The sequence below is a fragment of the Ursus arctos genome, unplaced genomic scaffold, assembly GCF_023065955.2.
Source record: "Ursus arctos isolate Adak ecotype North America unplaced genomic scaffold, UrsArc2.0 scaffold_10, whole genome shotgun sequence".
Classification (NCBI taxonomy): domain Eukaryota; kingdom Metazoa; phylum Chordata; class Mammalia; order Carnivora; family Ursidae; genus Ursus; species Ursus arctos.
This window is the reverse complement of record NW_026622764.1, coordinates 55,602,406-55,625,888: the sequence shown is the minus strand read 5'-3', so window position 1 is coordinate 55,625,888 and position 23,483 is coordinate 55,602,406. Positions and strand designations below refer to the sequence as shown.

The 23,483-nt window shown below is 35.3% G+C and overlaps 1 protein-coding gene and 1 long non-coding RNA gene across 2 annotated transcripts in view; both read left to right on the top strand.

Annotated features, from left to right (window-relative positions):
• SUCLA2 (succinate-CoA ligase ADP-forming subunit beta) overlaps positions 1-23,483 on the top strand; it is a 44,813-nt gene that overhangs the window by 7,689 nt on the left and 13,641 nt on the right. The window contains exons 3-6 of the mRNA XM_026493276.4: positions 9,090-9,189; positions 9,583-9,745; positions 20,148-20,276; positions 22,689-22,827. Of these exons, the coding sequence (XP_026349061.1) occupies positions 9,090-9,189; positions 9,583-9,745; positions 20,148-20,276; positions 22,689-22,827 (531 nt within the window). The remainder of the gene's footprint in view (positions 1-9,089; positions 9,190-9,582; positions 9,746-20,147; positions 20,277-22,688; positions 22,828-23,483) is intronic.
• Positions 3,365-6,042, top strand: LOC130543033 (uncharacterized). Its single transcript, XR_008958042.1, has 2 exons — positions 3,365-3,693; positions 4,133-6,042. It is a non-coding gene; the product is annotated as an uncharacterized LOC130543033 (long non-coding RNA).

Genomic DNA, 23,483 nt, shown 5'->3' with positions numbered 1-23,483 from the left:
AATGCATTACAGGTGGGCCAAACTTGCTTCCCATTAGTTCTGTGAGTTAGCATGGAAACTAGGGCCACTGAGCCTTACAACTGGTGACTCTTGAAGTAGCCCTGGCCTTTTTCTCTCTATTCCCTATAAATTCTATAATTTTTCTATGTGTATCATGATGTGAAAAAAGTTGGAAACACTGTTCTGGAGGCTAGTTTGCCCGTTGTGAATAATTGAAGTTAGGGATGGAAGAATGGTTCAAAAGAAATCTAGTTTCTTTTCCTTTTTTTTTTTTTTTTCAATAGACTGGTTTTCTCGTACCCATTTTTTAAAAGATTTATCTTGAGAGAGGGAGAGACAGAGATTGAGAGCATGCTCACGGGGAGAGGGAGAGAGAATCTCAAGCAGACTCCCCGTTGCGCACAGAGCCTGCCTGATGCAGGGCCTGATCCCAGGACCCTGAGATCATGACCTGAGCCAAAATGAAGAGTTGGATGCCTAACCAACTGAGCCATCCAGGCTCCCCTTCTCATATCCATTTTTATTTTATTATTTATTTATTTATGGAGATATTTATTTATTTATTTGTCAGAGAGAGAAAGAGAGAGAGAGTGCACAAGCAGGGAGGGCAGCAGGCAGAGGGAGAAGCAGGCTCCTCGCTGAGCAAGGAGCCCCATACAGGACTTGATCCCAGGACCCTGGAATCATGACCTGAGTCGAAGACAGACACTTAACCGACTGAGTCACACAGGTATCCCCTCATATCCATTTTTAATGATACCTCTTTATTGGACTGGTCATTAATTTCATGATTCTGTATTGCCAAGAATAATATGTTTTAGGCTTGGGAAGTTTCTCCTATTTTTGTTCTAAGTTTTGGAGGAACTATAAAAGCTGTGCTTCATAGAATTTTAAAAGGGAAATCCTAGTACATAGCTCAGATACAAATACATCTTAGTTCCCCTATTACCCTAAATAGAATTGCATCTGTATTGGCTTTCCATGTTTGAAATTACACACAATGTAATCGTTTTGCTGCTTGAAAATTGTTCAACCTAATGAAATTTATGTTGCCTGACTAGCCTGTCTTTATTGCATATTTTGTTGACCCTTTTTTTTAGAGTAGACTTTAATTGCCAAATACCAAATTTCATTAATAATAGTACTTATATCTGCTACATATTTTTTAATTGCTTAAAACAAAATTTATTCTTACATTTTATGAGGTTAGAAGTTTGAAATGGGTCTTAAGTCCCATCTTTTTCTTTTTTTTTTCTTTAATTTTGACCACTTTCATCTATTTTTCCTATCCCCCACCCCCTGCCTCTGGCAGCCACCTATCTGTTCTCTGTGTCTATGAGCTTAGTTGTTTTGTTTTATTTTCCATTTCCATATATAAGATTCCATTCATATGGAATATGTCTTTCTCTGGCTTACTTCACTTACCTCTCAGGTCCATCCATGTTGCAAGTGGCAAAATTTCTTTTTTGTGGCTGAACACACGCACGCACACATACACACACACACACACACGCACATATGCCATAATTTCTTTACCCATTCATCCATCCATGGATACTTAGGTTGTTTCCATATCTTGGTTATTGTAAATAGTGCTACAATGAACATGGGGTACATATATTTTTTCAAGTTAGTGTTTTCTTCAGATAAATACCCAGAAGTAGAATTGCTGGATCATATAGTAGTTCTATTTTAATTTTTTTGAGGAACCCTTTTACTGTTTTCCACAGTGGCTGCACCAATTTATATTCCCATCAACAGTGCATGAGTGTTCTCTTTTCTTCATGTCCTCACCAACACTTGTTATTCTTTGTCTTTTTGATAATAGCCATTGTAGGAGGTGTGAGATATCTCATTCTGGTTTTCATTTGGATTTCCCTGACGAACAGTGATTTTTGAGCATCTTTTTGTGTGTCTGTTGGCCGTCTGTATGTCTTCGGAAAAATGTCTGTTCACATCTTCTGCCTGTTGTTTAATCACATTTTTTTCCCCACAGTTGAGTTGTTTGAGTTGAGTTGTTTGGATATTAACTCCTTGTCAGATATATGATTTGCAAATATTTTCTCCCATTCAGTAGGTTGTTGTTTTTTTTGTTGATGATTTCCTTTGGTATGTAGACACAGTCTCATTTATTTTTGTTTTTGTTGCTTTTACTTTTGGTGTCAAATTGAAAACTTCATCACCAAGACCTATGTCAAAGAGCTTGTCACCTATATTTTCTTCTGGGAGTTTTATGGTATTTTAGGTTTTATGTTTAAGTCTTTAATGCACTTCAAGTTAATTTTTGTGTATGGTGTAAGATGGTGGTTGAGTTTCATGCTTTTGCACATGGCTGTCCAGTTTTCCCAACACAATTATTTTGTTTATTTATTTAAAAACTTTTTAATATTTATTTAGTTATTTTTATTTTTATTTTTTTTAGATTTTTAAAAAATGTATTTATTTGTTAGAGAGAGAGCACAGAAGCAGAGAGAGCAGCAGGCAGAGCAGGCAGAGGAGGCAGAGGGAGAAGGAGCTCAGCAAGGAGCCTGATGCGGAACTCATTCCCAGGACCCTGGGATCATGACCTGAGCCAAAGGCAGATGCTTAACTGACTGAGCCACCCAGTTGTCCCTATTTAGTTATTTTTAGACAGAGAGAGAGAGAGCAAGTGTGGGGCAGAGGGAGGGAGTGAGGGAGAATTCCAAGCAGACTCCCCGCTGAGTGTGGAGCCCAACATGGGGCTTGATCCCAGGACCCTGAGATCATGACCTGAGCTGAAATCAAGAGTCAGACGCTTAACCGACTGAATTGCCCCATCCCAGCACCATTTATTGAGGAGACTGTCCTTTCTCCATTGTATATTCTTGGCTCTTTTTTGATAAATTAATTGACCATATATACATGGATTTATTTCTGGGCTCTCTATTTTGTTTTGTTATGTTAGTAGTATACTGTTTTGATTATTGCAGCTTTCTAATGTAGTTTGAAATCCAGGAGTGTGATAGCTCCAGCTTTTTTCTTCTTTTGCAAGATTGCTTGGCTACTTGGGGTTGTTTTTGTGGTTCCATACTAATCTTAGGATTGTTTGTTCTATTTCTGTGAAGAATGCCATTGGAATTTTGATAGGGATTACAATGCATCTGTAGATCGCTATGGGTAGTATGGACATTTTAACTGTATTACTCCAGTCTATGAGTGTGGAATATCTTTCCATTTATTTTTGTCTTCTTCAGTTTCTTTAATCAGTGCCTTACAGTTCAGTATACAGGTCCTTTACCTCCTTGGTTAAATTTATCCGTACGTATTTTATTCTTTTTGATGCATTTGTAGATGAGATTGTTTTTTTAGTTTCTCTGATAGTTCATGATAAATTTATAGAAATGTAATCGACTTTTGTGTATCGATTTTGTGTCCTGAGATATTAATGAATTCATTATTCTAATGGTTTTTTGTTGGGGTCTAGGGTTTTCTATATATAATACCATGTCATATGCAAATAGTGACAGTTTTACTTCTTCCTTTCCAATTTGGATGCCTTTTATTTCTTTTTCTTGCCTAATTGCTGCAGCCCGGACTCCCAATACTGTGTTAAAGCGTCAAGAGTGAGCATCCTTCTCTTGTTGCTGATCTTAGAGGCAAAGCTTTCAGCTTTTCACTGTTGAGTTGGATATTAACTGTGGGCTTGTCATATATGGCCTTTATTATGTTGAGGTATGTTCCTCCTATACCTGCTTTGTTGAGGTTTTTACATAAAATGGATGTTGAATTTTCCCAAATGCTTTTTTTGCATCTGTTGAGATGATCCTTTGTTTTCTACCCTTCATTTTATTAATGTACTGTATTACATTGACTGACTTGTAGATGTTGAACCAGCCTTTCATCCCTGGAATAAATCCCAGTTGATGATGGTATATGATTCTTTTAATGTATTGTTGCATTTAGTTTGCTAATATTTTGTTGAGGATTTTTGCATCTACGCTCATCAGGGATATTGGTCTGTAATTTTCTTTCCTTGGGGCATCCTTGTCTGGTTTTGGTATCAGGGTAATTCTGGCCTTTTTTAAAAATGAATTCCAACTGTTCCCACCTCTTGTATGTTTTAGAAGAGTTTGAGAAGGATTGGTATTAATTCTTTTTTTATTGTTGGTAGAATTCACCAATAAGCCATCTGGTTCTGGACCTTCATTTGTTGGGAGGATTTTGATTACTGATTCTATCTCCTTACTAGTAATCTGTTCAGATTTTCTGTTTCTTCGTGATCCAGTCTTGGTAGGTTGCATGTTTCTAGAAATTTATTTCTTCTTCGTTGTCCAGTTTGTTGTCATGTAATTGATCATAATAGTCTCTTATCCTTTGTGTTTCTGAATTTCCAGTTGTAATAGCTCATCTTTTTGTGTCTGATTTTATGAGTCCACTCTTTTTTTTTCTTGGTGAGTCTAGCTGAAGGTTTGTCCATATTGTTCATCTTTTTGAAGAAGCAACTCTCACTTTCATTGATCTTTTCCATTGTCTTTTTAGTCTCTATTTATGTTATTTTTTTTTTAAGATTTTATTTATTTATTCGACAGAGATAGAGACAGCCAGCGAGAGAGGGAACACAAGCAGGGGGAGTGGGAGAGGAAGAAGCAGACTCATAGTGGAGGAGCCTGATGTGGGGCTCGATCCCATAACGCCAGGATCACGCCCTGAGCTGAAGGCAGACGCTTAACTGCTGTGCCACCCAGGCGCCCCTCTATTTATGTTCTAACTTTGGGCTTCGTTTGTTCTTCTTTCTTAGTTCGTTGAAGTGCAAAGTTAATTCATTTGAGACTTTTCTTGTTTCTTTAGACAGGCTTTTATTACTGTGAATTCTTAGACTGCTTTTGCTGATCCCATAAATTTTGGTATATTTCCATTTTGTTTGTCTCAATGTATTTTTTATTTCTTTTTTTATTTTTTCCTTGACCCATTGGTAGCATGTTTAATCTCCACATATTTGTGAATTTTCCAGGTTTCTTCCTTTAATTGTTTCTGGTTTCATACCATTCTGGTTGGAAAAGATGCTTGATGTGATTTCAGTCCTCTTAAATTGATTAAGACTTGTTTTGTGGTTTACCATGTTACCTATCCTGGAGATGTTCCATGTGCACTTGAGAAGAATGTGTATTGTGTTTTTGGATGGAATGTTGTATATATGTATATTAAGACCATGGTCAAATATGTTGTTTAAGGCCTGTGTTTGCTTATTGATCTTCTGCCTGGATGACCTACTGATTGATGTTGGTGGGAATTGAAATCCTCTACTATTAATGGAATTGCTGTCTCCCCCTTTATGTCTGTTAATGTTTGCTTTATGTATTTAGGTGCTCTTATGTTGGGTGCATAAATATTTACAAATGGTACATCCTCTTGTTGAATTGACCCCTTTATCATTACATAACACCCTTCTTTGTCTCTTGTTATAGTCTCTGTTATAAAGTTGATTTTGTCTGATATAAGTATAGCTACCCCAGCTGTCTTTTGGTTTCCATTTGCATGCAATATCTTTGTTCATCCTTTCACTTTCAGTCTGTTTGTGTCCTTACGTCTAAAGTGAGTCTCTTATAGGCAGTATAGATTAGTCTGTTTTTTAAATTTATTCAGCCATTCTGTGTCTTAGTTCGAATGTTTAGGATTCTAGTATAATTAAGGTAGAATTTTGTCTGGTTGAATAAACGTGTACAAAGGTTGCCAATTAATGAATAACAACCTGGAGGGAGATTTCTAATGGCATATAATAGGACTTTGCCTTCTTTTTTCTTCTTTCTAGGGTTTTATTATATGACTGTATATAAAGAATGCTTAAGACATTTGTGAATAACTAAAGCTAGGAGGGATATTGACTATATTTTAAAGACATCCTTGGAATCCATAAAAGATTTTGTCTGACTAGAGCAAAGGGCCAAATCTAGTAAGACTGTAAGCTCTCTAAGGGCAGGATAAGTCTCTCTTGCTCATTGGTGTATCTGGGGCTCCAGCAGGTAACTGGTATATAGATGTAATTGTTGAATGAATTAATGGAATTGAATAAAATCTTTGTTTCAATCAGTTGTCCTCAGATTTCTCTTGTAATCCCCATTGTCTTGATAGTTGATGAGACTGTATTCATTCATTTCTTTTGGCTTTTCTTTTGTTGTGAAGGGCTTTTTTAGAAGGAACTTTTTTGAGGAATCATCTCTGCCCTTAAGGAGTTTATATTCCTAAAGAAAGGAAATTGACACTTTGGAGGAAGAGACTTCTCTGTCTTGTAAAATGTTTTTGAAAAACAGTCCTTTATTACTCTAATAGGTCAGTCTTTTAAGTTCTCAGTTTAATGTTAGGAATATTTGAATTTAGGTCAGCAAATCATTAGTTAAACTATTGACCATTTTTACATCATATTTACCCTGTTGGGATTACATTTATCCTCTTTGGATATAAATGAATATTTCTAAAGTACTAGAAGACCAGGTAACCAGAAATAGGTAAAATGACTAGTGGCTGCTCCTTTTATTCTGGGCATGAACTTTGTAATTTGCCATTGTCCCAGAAGCTACCTCTTTTCTTTCCAATAAGAAAATTATTGTTCATTTTAAGGAAATTTCCTTTTTTCTCTAATCTTCATCTAATATTAGTTGTTTTTACCTGGGAATGGTGGGAACTGTGGCAGATAGAAAAGTGTCTGTCTTGTGTAAACAAGGCACTTCTAATCAGCTTTAGTTGCAGGGTCCAGTATTTGCAATTTTTAAAAGAGCAGTGGAACATCAAGATATGTAAGAATTCTTTCCATCTTTAAATGTTCTTTTATTCAACATTTGGAAAATATATGCTAGGAATGCTCCTGGGAGCTTGAGAACATCAGTGAACACAACGAAGATTCTGCCCTTCTGGAGCCTGTAGTCTAGTATGGGAGCAAAATAATAAATGGTAAACATGAGAAAATTATATATTATGTTTGAAGGTGATAAATTCTATGGAAAAAAAACCGAGCAGGGTAAGGAGGATTGGTCCTAAGTGGGCAGATTGTGCTATTAAGTAGAACAATCAGGGTAGGCCTCGTGGACAATGAGTTGTAAGAAGAAAAACTTAAAGGGAATGCGGACCTTTCTCAAGTGGATACAGGTGTCTTCTGGTGTCTGAAAGTAGAGCAGTCTTGTGAAGCCTTTTGTAAGCCAAAATGGCATAAAGTGAAAGCAGTTAGCATTAATGGTAAGGAAAAGTTTTCAAGCATTCCCAGACCTAGTAAATGACCCCTCCTAGGCTAAAGCACAGATGCTTACAGGCATCAAGCTTTGGTGGCTTGATGCTGAGTATAATTCCTGGGTAAGGAGCTTGCCTACTCTCACTGCTTGGGGTGCATGCTGCCTCTGTAATGGCTGTCTGCAAAATCAACACTGAACGCTATTTTTGGAAAAGTGAAAATCCCTTTCATATTTCTTTCGGTTCGTGAAAACAGGTAACCGATGTAGGTCTTTTGTAAAAACGAAGTGGTGTAATGCAGACTTTTGAAAAGCAGGGGATTCCTGTATCCGATGAAGAGTATTCCAGGGGGAGGGAGCAGTAGAGTCAACTCTTGAAGGCAGAAGCATGCCTGGGAGCAGTGGAGACGAGTGTAGCTGGAGTGGAGCGAGCGATGAGGAGGTCATAAGGGTACTGGGGGAATATATAGGGTCTTGTAGGTTATTTAAGGAGTGTGACTTTTACTTTGAGTAAAAGGGGCATTCACTGTAAGGTTTTAAGTAGCCGAGTGATGTGCTCACTTTGCTTGCTTTGAGAATACTCTGTCAGGGATGACGGTAATCGAGGTGAGATAGAATGGTGGCTGGGACCAGGGTTCAAGCCAGGTGATGAGGAGTCAAGATTCTGGATAAATTTTAAAGATGAATATGAGGTATGAGAAAGACAGTTTTTTAAAACGCTTCCTTGACTGACTCACAGGGCCATCTTCTAACTTCTAAATGTAGACTCATTTATATCGTTAATTTTCTAAACACTCTTTTTAGATAATTGTTTAGGTGTAGACTTTAGGTCATTTCTTATTGGTTTTATCAGAAACTGTGTTACCTCTTTGATTTTGTTGGTTTATCTGATTAGGTTGGAGTCCCCACATTCTGCATGGTGTGTGCATGGATTGGTAGTTACATACCAGGGACTACTTTGGGCTTGTAACCAATAAGAATAAGACAGTAGCATCCTTAACCCTGACCTCAGCGGTTATTATTTTTCCATAATGTAGTACAAGTGTTGCACTGCTAGTATAGGCAAAAATGCTGTAAGAGGCAAAAGAGGAGATTCAGAAATTCTGCTTGTCTGGGGAGACAGAGAATGCCTCTCTAAGAGGAATAGCCCTGGATCATGAATGATGAGTGGTACCTAGGATAAACAGCTGGTTTGCTGATTTTCTTCAGCACATTAGAAAGAGGAAGATAGAAGAGTGATTAGTCTACCTGTTAAAGAAGAAAAATTCAGAGTATTTATTTTAAAAATTTCATTAAAAAATTTAAAAAGGTATTATAAAAAATTAAAAATAAGACTTAGAAACATAATATCCCTGAATCTTCTGGTAAATATGGCTTCACTCCTGATAATACTCCTCATAACGGTATAGCTCAAGAATGTTTATTAATGGGTGTTTCTGTTAGTGGAACAGTGTCAGTTGGTATCAGTACTGGCAGTTTCCCCTTAATTCATGATGTGTTTCTGCTCAGAGTAGCATTTTTATCTCAAATTTTCACAGAATAGCAATTTTACATGTGAATAGAAAGGAAGGGAAATGTTGGGAAGACCTTTGAGTCTCAATTTTGTACTTTTAATACCTTCCAAAGCACTAGATATTTAGTGTTAAGGAAAAGTAAAATTATTTTCATTATACTTTAAGAAATGGATTCATATGAATGGCTAATTTTTTAAACTTGTGGATCTTTAGATGGTGAATGTCTTAATGTTCTAATCTAGAAAAATTATATATGTGGAGTATTTCATTTTTTGACATTGTGGGTAAATGAGTCTGCTACATTTAATAACATCACTTAATGTATATGCTTAATAACAAAATAATGTCTTGCATGCTGTTTCATTCTGCTTATCTAACAGAAGTGTTTTCCTTCTAGGTTCAAAAGACGTTGTGATAAAAGCACAAGTTTTGGCTGGTGGTAGAGGAAAAGGAACATTTGAGAGTGGCCTCAAAGGAGGAGTGAAGATAGTTTTCTCGTAAGTTCTGCTTTTTAAAGAAAAAAATATTGTAAAAATTACCCCATATTATTGAATTGATGAAAATACTGAAATTTAAATAATAAATGAAAGGGGTGCCTGGGTGGTCTGTCGGTTGAGTGTCTGACTTCTGATTTTGACTCAGGTCATGGTCTCAGGGTGCTGGGATTGAGCCCCGCATCGGGCTCCTCACTCAGCATGGAGTCTGAGTTTTTCTCCCTTTGCCTCTTCCCCTGCTGATGTGTTCTCTCTCTGTTTCTCTCTTAAAATAAATAAATCTTTTTTAAAAATTTAAAAAATAAATATTAAATGAGATAAAATTTTGGCTGTCATGTGCTTTTGTTTTTCTCAGTTGGAGGAGAAAAAAGTTTTGAGTTCTTTTTCTTATTTCAGTCCAGAAGAAGCAAAAGCTGTTTCCTCACAAATGATTGGGAAGAAGTTGTTTACCAAGCAAACAGGAGAAAAGGGCAGAATATGCAATCAAGTATTGGTTTGCGAGCGAAGATATCCCCGGAGAGAATACTACTTTGCAATAACAATGGAAAGGTCATTTCAAGTGAGTAATTGTAGGCATGATACCTTTAGGATGATTTTATTACATTCAATTTCAAAGACTGGTTATTTCTATTTGTATGGGAAAGGATTAAAAAGGTATGATCCATAATCGTATTTGTATGTTTCATGAGCATGGTATTTTCGTGTCATTTAAAAAACGCAGCATGGTTAATGATATAAAATTTAATATGTAATATTGTGGTTAAAAAAAAAAACTGTAGGCAAAACCTTGCTGAAATAGAATTCACAGGACTTCTAAATTGTTAATTTACTAAGAACAGCTTAAATCCTTTTGATTCATCTCTCGAATCCATAGACTGAGAAAATAATTTCTGGAAGAGTAAAATCTTTTAACAAAGAGAGTTTCTGAACCCATTAAAAGAATGTGTTTCCATGGCTTCATCTTCTTTTTCAACCTCTTGATTTTTTTTTTTTTTGTTTTTTTTTAATAGTTTGGGGTTTATTTCACTAGCCAATTTGGTGTTTGGCAAGTTGAAGGATGACACTGAGTAGCAAACAATATGATTCTAAGGAGCATAAGCCTACCTTTTCTTTCCTCTCTTTATGGAACCTAAAATGCTAGCATTTAAGATGTCAGGTGAAGAGGAAGTCCTTTCATAGACCTGTTGGCATTGAGAGAACATCGATAATCATTTTATACTATAATTAACTGGCTTTTTGAGTGCACTGGTTAGATATAATGGGCTGAATCTTTGTGGTAGCTGCTTTGTCTTTTGAAGCAACTGAAGTACTTATTTGGAAGCCCTAGTAAGGATTTGATGTAAATTACACAATTAGTAATACAACAGAAATTTTAAGGGTAACGAAAATAGGTTTCTTTTTTTTTTTTTTTAAAGATTTTATTTATTTGTTTGACAGAGAGAGACAGCCAGTGAGAGAGGGAACACAAGCGGGGAGTGGGAGAGGAAGAAGCAGGCTCATAGCGGAGGAGCCTGATGTGGGGCTCGATCCCAGAACGCCGGGATCATGCCCTGAGCCAAAGGCAGACGCTTAATGACTGCGCCACCCAGGCGCCCCCGAAAATAGGTTTCTTACATAAGACAACTTTTAAAAAATATTTTCTATACTGTGATTTTTTTCCCCCTACAGTTAATTACATCTTCTAGTAAGCTTCAGTGATTTAATGTGACTTTTGTAACAGTTTTTACAAGAAAGTATTTCTTAAGGTATAACACTAGATGGTAGTAAAAATCCATTCAGGATAGAGGATAAAAGACATTGTTTTATTTGTAGGTGATGTCTTTACCATTATAGGTTTCTCTATGTGGTATAATTTAGTTTTGTAAGTCTCTTTAGAAATCTCATGACAATAACCTTATATATTACACACATTTACAAATACTGTATTTTTACAAATTCACTTATTTTCATTACATTTTCTTTTCCTTTCCATTGATGTTGTGTATCAACATCTCTCATTTTGTTATTATGTTTTTACTTTTTGTTATAGTTATGAGTCCTATAATATTAAACATTCAGAGTACCTCATTTTGATTGGCATAAATATAGCAAACTGAATGTGTGTTATTAAAGATATAACTATAACACACTGAAAATATTTTTTTAAAGATGTAATGACCACTTAGAGAAGAGTCATGACCAAATGCATGAGGGAAAAGGATCAAATATGAGTTCCATTTTAAGGACTTGAATTTTTAGAGAACTCTTTGAGTCTTGTTTGGGAGAAAATGTTTTTATTTCTCACTGCATAGTAGTAATATTTCAGACTAAAAATTTGATAGCACCAGTGGGGCGTCTGGGTGGCTCAGTTGATTAAGCATCTGACTTTGGCTCAGGTCATGATCTTGGGGTCCTGGGATCTAGCCCTCCGTTGGGCTCCGTGCTCAGCCAGGAGTCTGCTTTTCTCTCTTCTTCTCCCTCTACCCCTCCCCTTGCTTGTGCTCTCTCTCTTTCTCTCTCTCCTTCCCTCTCTAATAAATAAAATCTTTCAAAAAATTAAAAAAATAAAAATTTGATAGTATCAGTAAAACCATTTGGCCAGATGTTCTTTGATGCTCATATGAGACCAATGTAGTTGGTTGGTGCTACTTTTGGGGTATGGCAAGCGTTTTTGGGACTCTCTATTAAACAAGAAAAAACTGAGCTATTTACAAGGAAAAGAATGTATTTGATTGAATTTAAGTTCTGTGTATAGAAGTTAGCTGATCATTAAAAATTGCTTTTGTTCCTTATCTGTTTTTAGGAGTGTATCATAGGCTCTTTTGGTCTTCTTTAGTATGTGTTATATCAGGAAGCTCGGGTAAATATTTACCATAGGGCTGGTATGCCAAAAAATCAATTTAAGTACCTACTCTGTTTTGGCACTTTTTTTTTTTTTTTTTAAGATTTTATTCATTCATGTGGCAGAGAGAGAGAGCACAAGCAGGGGGAGCAGCAGGCAGGGGGAGTATCAGGCTCCCCGCTGAGCGAGGAGCCCAATGTGGGACTCCATCCCAGGACCCTGGGATCACGACCCAAACGGAAGGCAGATGCTTAACCGACTGAGCCACCCAAGTGTCCCCTGTTTGGGCACTTTTAAAAAATTAGATTTCTTAACATTTTCCCAGTACCTGTTGGGTACTTGTGGGCTGACACAAATCTAATTTAGCAAATCACATTTGCTATTTTAATTTTTTTTTCTAGTAAAGCATTGTAATCTGCTATAAATGAATGGTGCATTTAACTATATCAAGTTTTTTACTTTGCCTGGAATAGATATCAAATGCCACAAGAATTCCTAATTTTATTTTTCATACTTTTATTGTTTATTTTTTAGAGATTTATTTGAGAGAGAGAGAGTGCGTGGGGGGGGCAGAGGGAGAGGGAGGGAAAGTATTTTTTTTTTTTTTTAAAGATTTTATTTATTTATTCGACAGAGATAGAGACAGCCAGCGAGAGAGGGAACACAAGCAGGGGGAGTGGGAGAGGAAGAAGCAGGCTCATAGTGGAAGAGCCTGATGTGGGGCTCGATCCCATAATGCCGGGATCACGCCCTGAGCCGAAGGCAGACGCTTAACCGCTGTGCCACCCAGGCGCCCCTGGGGAGAGAAAGTCTTAAGCAGGCTATGCGCTGAGTGTGGAGCCCATCGCAGGGCTTAGTCTCCTGACCCTGAGATCACGATCTGAGCTGAAACCAAGAGTTGGACACTTAACCGACTGCACTACCCCGGCACCCTACTTTTATTATTTTCAAAAGACATCTTTATTAAGTGCTTATTGTCATATTTAAAAATCAGATCTATTTTGAGGCAAATTTTTTTGCAGTACCAAAGAGGAGGAGTTTAGGTTAAGAAGGAGAAAATAGTGTTATTAATTTATTTGAAATTACAATTATTTGCTAGAACTTAAATAGTTCTGAAAGTTTATTACTAAAATTTAAAGTTAAAACCAAATTGTTTTAACAGAAACAGCGTGAATTCAGCAGTCATGACCAAATGCAAAACTATAGTCATTATTTTAACTGATTTATATTTACCCATGTAAGCTTTCTTCTGACCAATTTGGGGTTCCTTTCTAATTGGTTAAGGAATTAGTACAGAGAGAGGCTCTTCACTTTCTTTTATATGTTATTATTTCATATGAATTTTTTTGTCTTTTTTTCTAACTTAAATCTAACTCTTGGAGACCTAATCATTATTTCAGTGAGAATTTAATATTATCTTTTCCCCTCCAGTAGTGCTGCCTTCTGTGTGGCTCTTAATTTCTCTTATCAATAGATATTTTAAAAAGGTAAAACTAAAATAAAATGTTCAAATATTTTAAAAGTTTGTTGGTTTCTACCTCTTCTGTTGGATAAAATTATATTTTGGCGTTATCTGTAGAATAATTTACTTATATTCTACTTCAATAACATGATATTAGTTTCACAGGGCCTTCTTAAATCTGTATTCCCCCCCTCCTTTAGATCTTTGTAAAAGCTTGTAATTATGAACTGCCTTGCTAGAGAGGAAGTGAAGAATACCTTTTCATTTGAAATTTATAGAGGAACTGAAAATTGGACTATAATTTCAAACATTTCTCTTTACTTAAGCTTGCTATTTTTCTCTTCTTTAGTCTCAGAAGGCACAAGGAATTCTTTCATTAAAAATTTTGTCTGTGTATATTACAGTGAGTTCTGATACCATGTACCCAGAATTGGGCCAAACCTCACAGGTTAAGGGTACAGGCCTCCACATGCCTGTGCTCACTTCAGACACCAGCCTCAAGTTTGGGGTTCCCCAGGTAACCCGTATGCTTTATAGCTGGTTACAAATTTGGGGGTCCTAGTGCCCCATCAGCTTTCATAATTTGCTAGAATGACTCACAGAGCTTAGGAAAATGCTATACTTATGATTACAGTTTTTTACTATAGCCAAAGGACAGAAATCAGAACCAGCTAAATGAAGACGCTGCATTGGGGAAGGTCTGGGAAAGTTCCAGACTTAGAGTTTCCATTGTCCTCAGGCACATGTCACTCTCCTGGAATATTGATACATGACAGTGTACAGAAAGAATACTGCCAACCACAGGAGCTCATCAGGTTTCTGGTCTAGAGTTGTTTTTTCTTTTTTTAAAATTGTGGTAAAAAATATATAATAAAATTTACTGTCTTAACCATTTTTTAAGTATATAGTGCAATAGTGTTAACTTTATGCATATCATTGTGCAGCAGATCCCTAGAATTTTTTATCTTGCAAAACTGAAACTATATCCATTGAGCAATTCCTCCTGTACCGCTTTTTTTTTTTTTTTAGCTCTTGGCAATCCCTGTTCTACTTTCTGTTTTGAAGAGTTTGATTGTTTTAGGTACAGTCAAACCTCATGTAAGTGGAATCATGCAGTATTTGTCTTTTTTGTGACTGGTTCATTTTACTTAGCATAGTAGTCTTCAAGGTTCATGCTGTAGCATGTGTCAGGATTTCCTTTTTTTAAATGGCTGAATATATTCCATTGTATGTACAATTTTTCTTAATTTCTTTATTTTTCATCTGTTGATGAACGTTCAGGTTTCTTCCTCTTGGCTATTTTGAATAATGTTACAGTTAATGTGGATATGAAGATATCTATTTGAGTTAATGTTTTCAATTCTTTTGAATATACCTAGAAGTTGGATTCTGGATCATATGGTATTTAATTTATGAGCAACCTCCATACTGTTTTCCATTTCTACCAACAGGGTTCAAGAGTTGCAATTTCTTCACATCTACCAATGCTTTTCTTTTTTTTCCCCTTACAGAAGTTATCTGTTATGGGTGTGAGGTAATATCTCACTTTTGATTTGCATTTCTCTAATGATTAATGGTGATGAGCACCCATTCTTATATTTGTTGGCCATTTGCTTATTGTTATGGACTGAGGTTTATCTCCCGCCCGGGTTCTTATGTTGAAGCTCTATCCTCTAATGTGATGATGTTTGGAGGTGAAGCCTTTGGTGATTAGGTTTAGGTGAGGTCCTGTTGGGACTGTGAGGTTGAGTGCTGCTCTAACAAATGCATAAAAACACTGAAGTGGCTTTGGAACTTGGTAAAGGGTGAACCTGGAAGAGTTTTGAGGTATGTGGTAGAAAAAGCTGGGATTATCATGAAGGGATTAAAGGTGATTCTGGTGAGGGCTCAGAAAAGAAAAGAGCTCTGAAGAAAACCTCCATTTTCTTAGAGAATATATAAATAATCATAAATAGAATGTTGGTAGAAATATGGATAGTAAAGACCATTCTTTTGAGGTCTCAGACTGAAATGAAGAATGATGGAAAAAAGGTGATCCTTGTTACAAAGTGTCAAAGAACTTGACTGAATTGTGTTTATGTTCTAATGTTTTGTGGAAAGCAGAACTTGGGAGGGATGAATGTTTAGCTGAGGAGATTTTAAAGCCAAGTATTGAGGGAGCAACTTGGTTTCTTCTGATTGCTTATTGGTAAAATGTGAGAAGAGAGAAATGAAGAAGGAATTGTTAAGCTAAGCAAAAAGGAATCAGAATTTAAAGATTTGGAAAATTCTCAGCCTTCCTATACTGCAAAAAGCGAGAAAGCTATTTGGAAAAGAATATGAAGGATGTGGCTGAATAACCGTTTGATAAGGAGATTAGTATGGGTGTGAACCATGAACTGTGGGAAATAAATGTCTGTTGTTTAAACCCCTCAATTTACTGCATTTTGATATACTATCTGAAGCTGATGAAGACCTACATCTTCTTTGGAGAATTGTCTATTCAAGTCCTTTGCCCATTTTTAAATTGGGCAAAGAAAATTATTGCCAAAGAAATATTGCCAAGAAATTATTGCCAAATCCAAAGTCATGAAGTTTTCCCCTTATGTTTTCTTCTAGAAGTTTGGCAGTTTCAGGTCTTATATTTAGGTCTTTAATCCATTTTGAGCTAATTTTTTTATATGGTGTAAAGTAAGGTCCACCTTCATTATTTTGCATGTGGATATTCAGTTTCCCCAACACCACTTGTTGAAGAGACTATCCTCTCCCCATTGTGTAGCCTGGCATTTTGTCAGAGATCATTTGACCATATACATGGGGATTTATTTCTGAGTTTTCTATTCCGTTACATTGGTTTATATGTCTGTCTTTATGCCAGAACCATACTGTTTTGATTACTATAGCTTTATAATATGTTTGAAATCAGGAAGTATGATGCTTCTAGCTTTGTTTTGCTTTGTCAAGATTATTTTGGCTATTCAGAGTCTTATGAGAGTCCATATGAATTTTAAGGTTTTTTTTTCTATTTTTGCAGAAAATGGATGATGGAAAAAAGATTGTATTGGGAAAATGTGCCAATAGGGATTGCATTTAATTTGTAGATTGCCTTTCATAGTATTGGACATTTCGACAATATTAAGTCTTCCAATTCATGAACACAGGATGTCTTTCTGTTTGTGTCTTGTTCAGTTTCATTTAGCACTGTTTTATCATTTTTTGTGTACAAGTCTTTTATCTTTCTAGTTAATTTATCCTTAGTATTTTATTCTTTTTGATGCTATTGTAAATGGGATCATTTTCTTAATTTCCTTTTCAGATTGTTCATTGTTCGTATATAGAAATGCAAGATATATTTGTAGTGTTGATTTTGTATCCTATAACTTTGCTGAACTTATTAGTTCTTAAAGTTTTTTTGTGGGTTCTTTAGGGTTTCTGTGTACCTGATCATGTTATCTGAGAATTTTACTTCTTCCCTATTTGGATGCCTTTTCTTTCTTTTACTTGCCTGATTGCTCTGGCTAGGACTTCCAAATGCTATGTTGAAGAAAGTGGCAAGAGTGCCTTTTTTCCTGATCTTAGAAGGCAGCGTTCAGTAGTTTGCCATTGAGTTGTTGTTTGTAGGTTTTTTATATATGGCTTTATTATGTTGAGGTAATTCTATTCCTAGTTTGTTGAGTGTTTTTATAGAAAGATATTGAATTTTTTTCGAGTGCTTTTTCTGCATCAAGTGAGATAATCATGTGTTTTTTAATCTTGATTCTGTTAATGTGGTGAATTACTTTGATTTTTATGTTGAATCATCCTTGCATTCCCATTTATTCATAATGTATAATCCTTTTAGTGCGTTACTGAAATTGGTTGCTAGAGTTTTGTTGAGAATTTTTGCATCAATATTCATCAAGGATATTGGTTAGTAGTTTTCTTACAGTATCTTTGTCTGATTTTGGTATCAGTGCTGGTTTCACTGAATGCGGTTAGAAGTGTTCCCCCTTCTCGGTTTTTTGGAAAAATTTGAGGATTGCTGTTAGTTCTTTAAGTATTTGAATTGTCTTTAAGTATTTGAATAAGAATTGTTCAGTGATACCCTTTGGTCCTGGGCTTTTCTTTGTTGGGAGGTTTTTAATTACTGATTTAATCTCCTTACTTGTAATGTGTCTATTCAGATTTTTTTTCCTTCAGGACTCATTTTGTTAATTGATTGTATGTTTCTAGGAATTTGTCCATTTCTTCTAGGTTATCCAGTTTGTTGGCATGTAATTATTCATAACAGGCTCTAATGATCATTTTTATTTCTGTGGCATCCATTTATAATGTCTTCTCTTTCATATCTAATTTTTGTTGTTTGAGTTTTTTCTTTTTTTCTTAGTCTACCTAAGGGTTTGTAAATTTTGTTGATCTTTTCAACAAACCAATTCTTAGTTTTAATTTTTTCTGTTTTTCTATTTTTCTATTTTCTATTTTATTTATTTCTGCTCTGATCTTAATTATTTCCTTCTTTCTGCTAATTTTGGGTTTAGGTTCTCTTTCTAGTTCCTTGAGTTGTTAAAAAAAAAAATCATCCCCGAGCTGGGTGCTTTTTCCCAACTTCTGGGAGCTATGTTGGCTTCTTTCTGCAGTATTACAAGTACTATAGTTCTGTCCCAAGCTGCTGAGCTCTCTTGTGTTCTTAATTGTGTCATAGCTCCTGCCCGCCCCCCCCCCCAATTAATTAGAGTATACTTTTCCCATTCAGTCCTCCAAGTCAGGTGAGACAAAAACCAGTTGCTTCGTAGCCGCCTGAAAAGCAGGAATGTTAGGTATGCATTCCACTTTCCCCTTTCCCTCCCAAGGAAGAAGCAGGGCACTGGGCTATTTCTCTTGATCTTTAGCTGTGTCAGCCTAGGGGTGGGGCTGACTTGGATGAAATGAAATGGCTTTTCTTACCTGTTTCATTGCAGTTGAACTTAAGGTACTACAGTTTCCTAACTGGTTTTTGGCATTCTCATAAAGAGATTTATTCCCATAGAAGGGAATAAAATTCAAATCATATATTTTTAAGTTAGTGTTTCTGTGGGAGAATGGAGTCTAGGGCTTCCTATTCTACCATCTTGCTGATGCTGATATCCATAGTTTTGGGAAGGGGTACTTTATTAAGTAGGCACGATTGATTAAATCATTGGCCACTTGGTTGAGCTTTCCTCCCAGAGGGTGGGCTGATACCATGTGACTCAAAGCTCCAAACCTCTAATCACAGTGTTTGTCTTTCTGTCCTGGTCTGTGGCCTACCTGAGTCATCTCCTTTGTATTAACTAGGGGCCAACCATGAGTCACTTCATTAGCATAAACTGTCAGTTGTAGTAAAGGTTTAAAGGTTGTCCAGACACTGGGGACAAAGGCTAGACAAATTCTTTATTACACATGTGTATTGAAATCTAATCACATAATATAAAATTTAAAGGGTATGAAAATGTACAAGGAAATATAAATCTCCCAACCACCCATTTCTGGGCCACCCATGGAATTTTCTCCATGGAGGCTGGTACTACTTTTTAAGTCATTTTTTCACCTAACTAACAGTTAATTCTCTTAAAAGGTAATAGGTTATTTCTTTTCCTCTGGCTATTGCCTTATTTTGAGAATTTGAAGGACTCTTTTGTTCTCCAGTGATGAATACAATACTATTCCTTTACATTATGTCTTGAAATGAGTTTGTTACTGAAACACACTACTTGCTGGGATAGAAAAATGAAAATAGTCTTTTGTTTTTGTTTTTGCCTTTCCCCATTAGGAATACCATGTTCATTGTAAAAAAAAAAAAAAAATTGAGGGGGAGGGCGAAATTGTGACACAAAATACTTAGTCTTATCATTTAATGTTTTCCCATCTTTTTTCAGTTTGTGTGATTTGTGAGCGGGTGCACATTTAAACATACTTTATGTTAAAAAATCCCACACAATTGAGAATAGAATCTAGAGTTTTATGTCATTTTTTTCCCACATGACACTGCTGAGATCGTTTTCCTATATCATTAAACAATCTTCAGTAATATGGTTTTACCACTTCCTTGATTTTGCATGTTAAGATTATTCCCAGTTTTGTGCATAAATTAATAATCTATTAGATTATTTTGCTCTAATGTTTTTTCCTTGATTGATTTTAGAGGACTTAAAAGTTAATTTAATTATTTAGCATTTATATCTTTTCTTATATTGTTCATGATAATAGCCAGAACTATTGTTTCAAGGTAGGTAACTTTCTTTTTTACTAACTTGCAGTAGGGCTAGAGCTTATAAATTCTTGAACTTTAATTCATTAGACTTTCCTTTTTAAATATCAGTATCTTTTTTTATGATTTTAAAAATGTTCTTTAAATAATACTTTAATTGCCCTTCAGTTCTTTAGAGAAATGCACAGGTTATATTTTATATATAGTATTTATATTAACTTATTTGGTATAAGTTTTATATATATTTTTAATGTTTTTCCTTCACAGGTGAGCTGTTGTCTTCCTCTTCTTTTTTACTTCTTTTCCATTATTTCAAATGAATACTTACAAGGGGGCACTGTGCAGGAGGTATAAGGAGAAGTTCTCAGGGAAATATAAAAATAGAAGTGGGGAGTGATAGATGCATAAGTCTGAAAGTGTGCATGAATATGTTTTAACATTTTATTGATGTGTCCAAAATAAAATCTAGATGTTTGTGTTTCCCCTCCTGCTAGGGTCCTGTATTAATAGGAAGTTCTCAAGGTGGTGTCAACATTGAAGATGTTGCTGCTGAGACTCCTGAGGCCATAGTTAAAGAACCTATTGATATTGTAGAAGGCATCAAGAAGGAACAAGCTGTCCGGGTATGTTGTATTCTGAAAAATTTCTGTCTAGCTTTATTGGATAATTGTAATACTTTTAAAAAAAGAAAGAGCATTAACTTTGAATATGTGACGTGATTGACGAAACTTTAAAAAAAATTGTGTCAAGGCAAGTTAATATCTTGTTTGAAATGGAAACTTTTATAAGTATCTACAATATTTCCTTTGTTTCCATAAATATTTCATTACTTGTTTTTAAAAGGTAAGTAGATGCTTTTAAAATAGGCACTATACCATTGTCATACCTAGTAAAAGTAATAGTAATTCCTTAGTACCATTACTTACTTACCCATTCACATTCCCTTGTCTCAAGTTTTTCTTTTTCTTTCTTTCTTTTTTTTTTTTAAATAATTTGTTTGAATTGGGATCCATATAAGGTCTGTCATTGCTTTTGGTTATTGTCTTATACATCTTTTTCTAATTTATAGGTTTTCTTCCCCTCACTTTCTTCATCTTTCTTATTTCATTTGTTGAAGACCCTGGGGTGATTATACTTTATTATTTATCATAGTCTGGATTTTACATCTCCATGGTAGCATTTAATGTGTTCCAACCTCCTCTTTATTTCCTATAAAATTGTATGGAATGGCAGGGACACTGTCTTATATATCCTTTGATAGATCAGTGATTTTATTTTTTGGAGGATTTATGAATGCTTTTGAGAACCCGATGAAAGCTGTGGACTTTTAGTGTCTGCACGTGCACAATACATTTTGCCCACAATTTAACTAGTATTCTGTACTGTCCTTTTTGTGTACTTCTTCCCCCACCCCTCTATCCACCCTCTCCACCCCCTGCTAAAAAAAAAAAAAAAAAGCCCAACCATGAAGTTTAATACCATGGCCTGTGAGAGTTGCTTGGTAAGGTTGGTAACACTGCTATTGATTTAAATTGTTTAGTTTGGATGTGAAAAATAAGTGACCCATCTTAAAGGAAAAGTTTGAATATTAAAGTTTGAATGAAATTAGCATCTATTTGTGGGAAACTATGTCAAAATAAGCTTATGATACTGAAGTACGATAGAGCAGGAATTTTTGACTGGCACAAAGGTTTAAAGGAGATAGAGAAATTACCCTGATAATGTCATTTAGGCAAAAGAATAAATCTTTAAAGGGGACAGAGATGAGATTCATTGGTAGTTATGTGAGAGTGATGACAGGACAGTTAAATTTAGGTGAGAAAAAATACTTGATTTACAAGAATACTTGAAAGCATAATCTACTAAGATTATAGTTTTTTGAGTGATGAACAGAAATAGTACCTAGCACAGCATTTGGTAAATTAATGTCATTCTGGGTTGATCAGAATTCTGTCCTAATTCTCAAATGGTTCTAAAATGGTGGATTATGACCTAGTGAAAATCTTTCTTAATGAAATAATATTTCATTATTTCTCATTTATAGCTTATTATTCTTTATTTGAAATAAGTCTTAACTGAAAATGACATTTCTTAGCTTGATTATCTACTTCATTGGCATTTGACTTTTTACAAAATCCATATTCACCTTTAAAGAATTTAAGATTTTCTGTAATTAAAATTCAGATGTATTGCAGCCTTAGATAGCAGTTGGAAAAGAGGAAAACGTCCTCCATAGTGTTTTTGAGCAATGGCAGCAGTTAGAATAAACATATAGACATGTAGCTTCTATACCAGTGGTTCAGAATTGCTTATGGAACTTCGAAAATTATGGATGGCTTGGTCCACTATAGAACTCGTGAACTGGAACTGCTGGGTTGGGACCTTGGGATATGTACTTTTTAAAAAGCTCTTCATGTCTAGTTAGGAATCTCTGTTCAAGACCATAAACTCTTCTATAGATTGGAAGCTTAAGTACCTGTATCTTCTGAGCCTCGCTTATATTAGGTACTCAGTAGATTTTTGAATGAATGCAGTTATACTGATTTGACTGAATGTGTCTTCATTGCTTGGTAAATACTCTTCATAAATTACCTAAAAGGTAAAATCGGGTGATTTAATATTTTTGCTATCATTTGGACATTGGGATTGTCAGTCCACCTTTTATATGTCGTTTTAATAAAATATAAGCCTCTTCTTTCAGTTTAGGTTTGCCATAAGGCTTAGAGGCAATATGGAGGCTATGGAATAAACACTGGAACTTGGATCTAGGCAAATGGCAAGTCACTTGACCTCTCTGAATTTCTTTGTTATTTGTAAAATGGGCATACCACTTGCCTTGTGAAAATTATGAATAAAAAGTTTTATTTAACCATTTAGTAATAGTAGCTGCTATTTCAGTCATTCATGTTTGACTACAATGATTCATGCTTATCATTTTAATGATAAACTATAAGGTTTTTGATTTACAAGAATTTAATGTTGATTAGATATATGCAGCATACCTGTACTATAATAAAGAGACAAATGAATTTCAGCTTGCACAGAAGATGGGATTTCCACCTAATATTGTGGATTCTGCGGCGGAAAATATGGTCAAGCTTTACAACCTTTTCCTGAAATATGATGCAACTATGGTAGAAATAAATCCAATGGTAGAGGATTCAGATGGAACTGGTAAGGTATCTCGTTTTATCAAACATTAATGATGTAATTATCTACCAATCATATCCTTCACTAAGGAAGTTGAATTCATAAGGGAGTGAATTCACTCCTATGTAGAAACTTATTTTATGATAAATAGAATGAATATGAACAAATATTAAAGATACCTATTAAAATAAACACTTTAAATATATATTTTTGTATACATGGTGGGGGTTAAAGCTGCACTGTACTATATGGGGGCTACTAGCCACATGTGGTAATTAAAATTAATTAAAATGATATATGATTAAAATATTCCTCAGTCGAACTAGTTACATTTCAACTGCTCAGTAGCCACATGTGGTTACCATATTAGACAGCACACGTATAGAATATTGCCATCATTGCAGAAGTTTTTCTGGGCAATGCTGAGTAGAGTATCCAGTGTGGTAGTGAGTAAATGGCTATAGTTTTGGTAATTAGCCATCTTAGTCTCCCATAAGTTTTAGACTTTAGAGTCATCGTGGATCTTTATTATACGAAGGATAGATTCTGATGCTTGAGTCCTTTTAATATATTTATCCATCAGAGAAGCAAGATTAGCTTGTCACTTTGACACCTTTTCTTTTGCATGTGTTTAGAGATTCTGAATTATCACACCTTCCATGTATAGTTGTTTTAAAAAT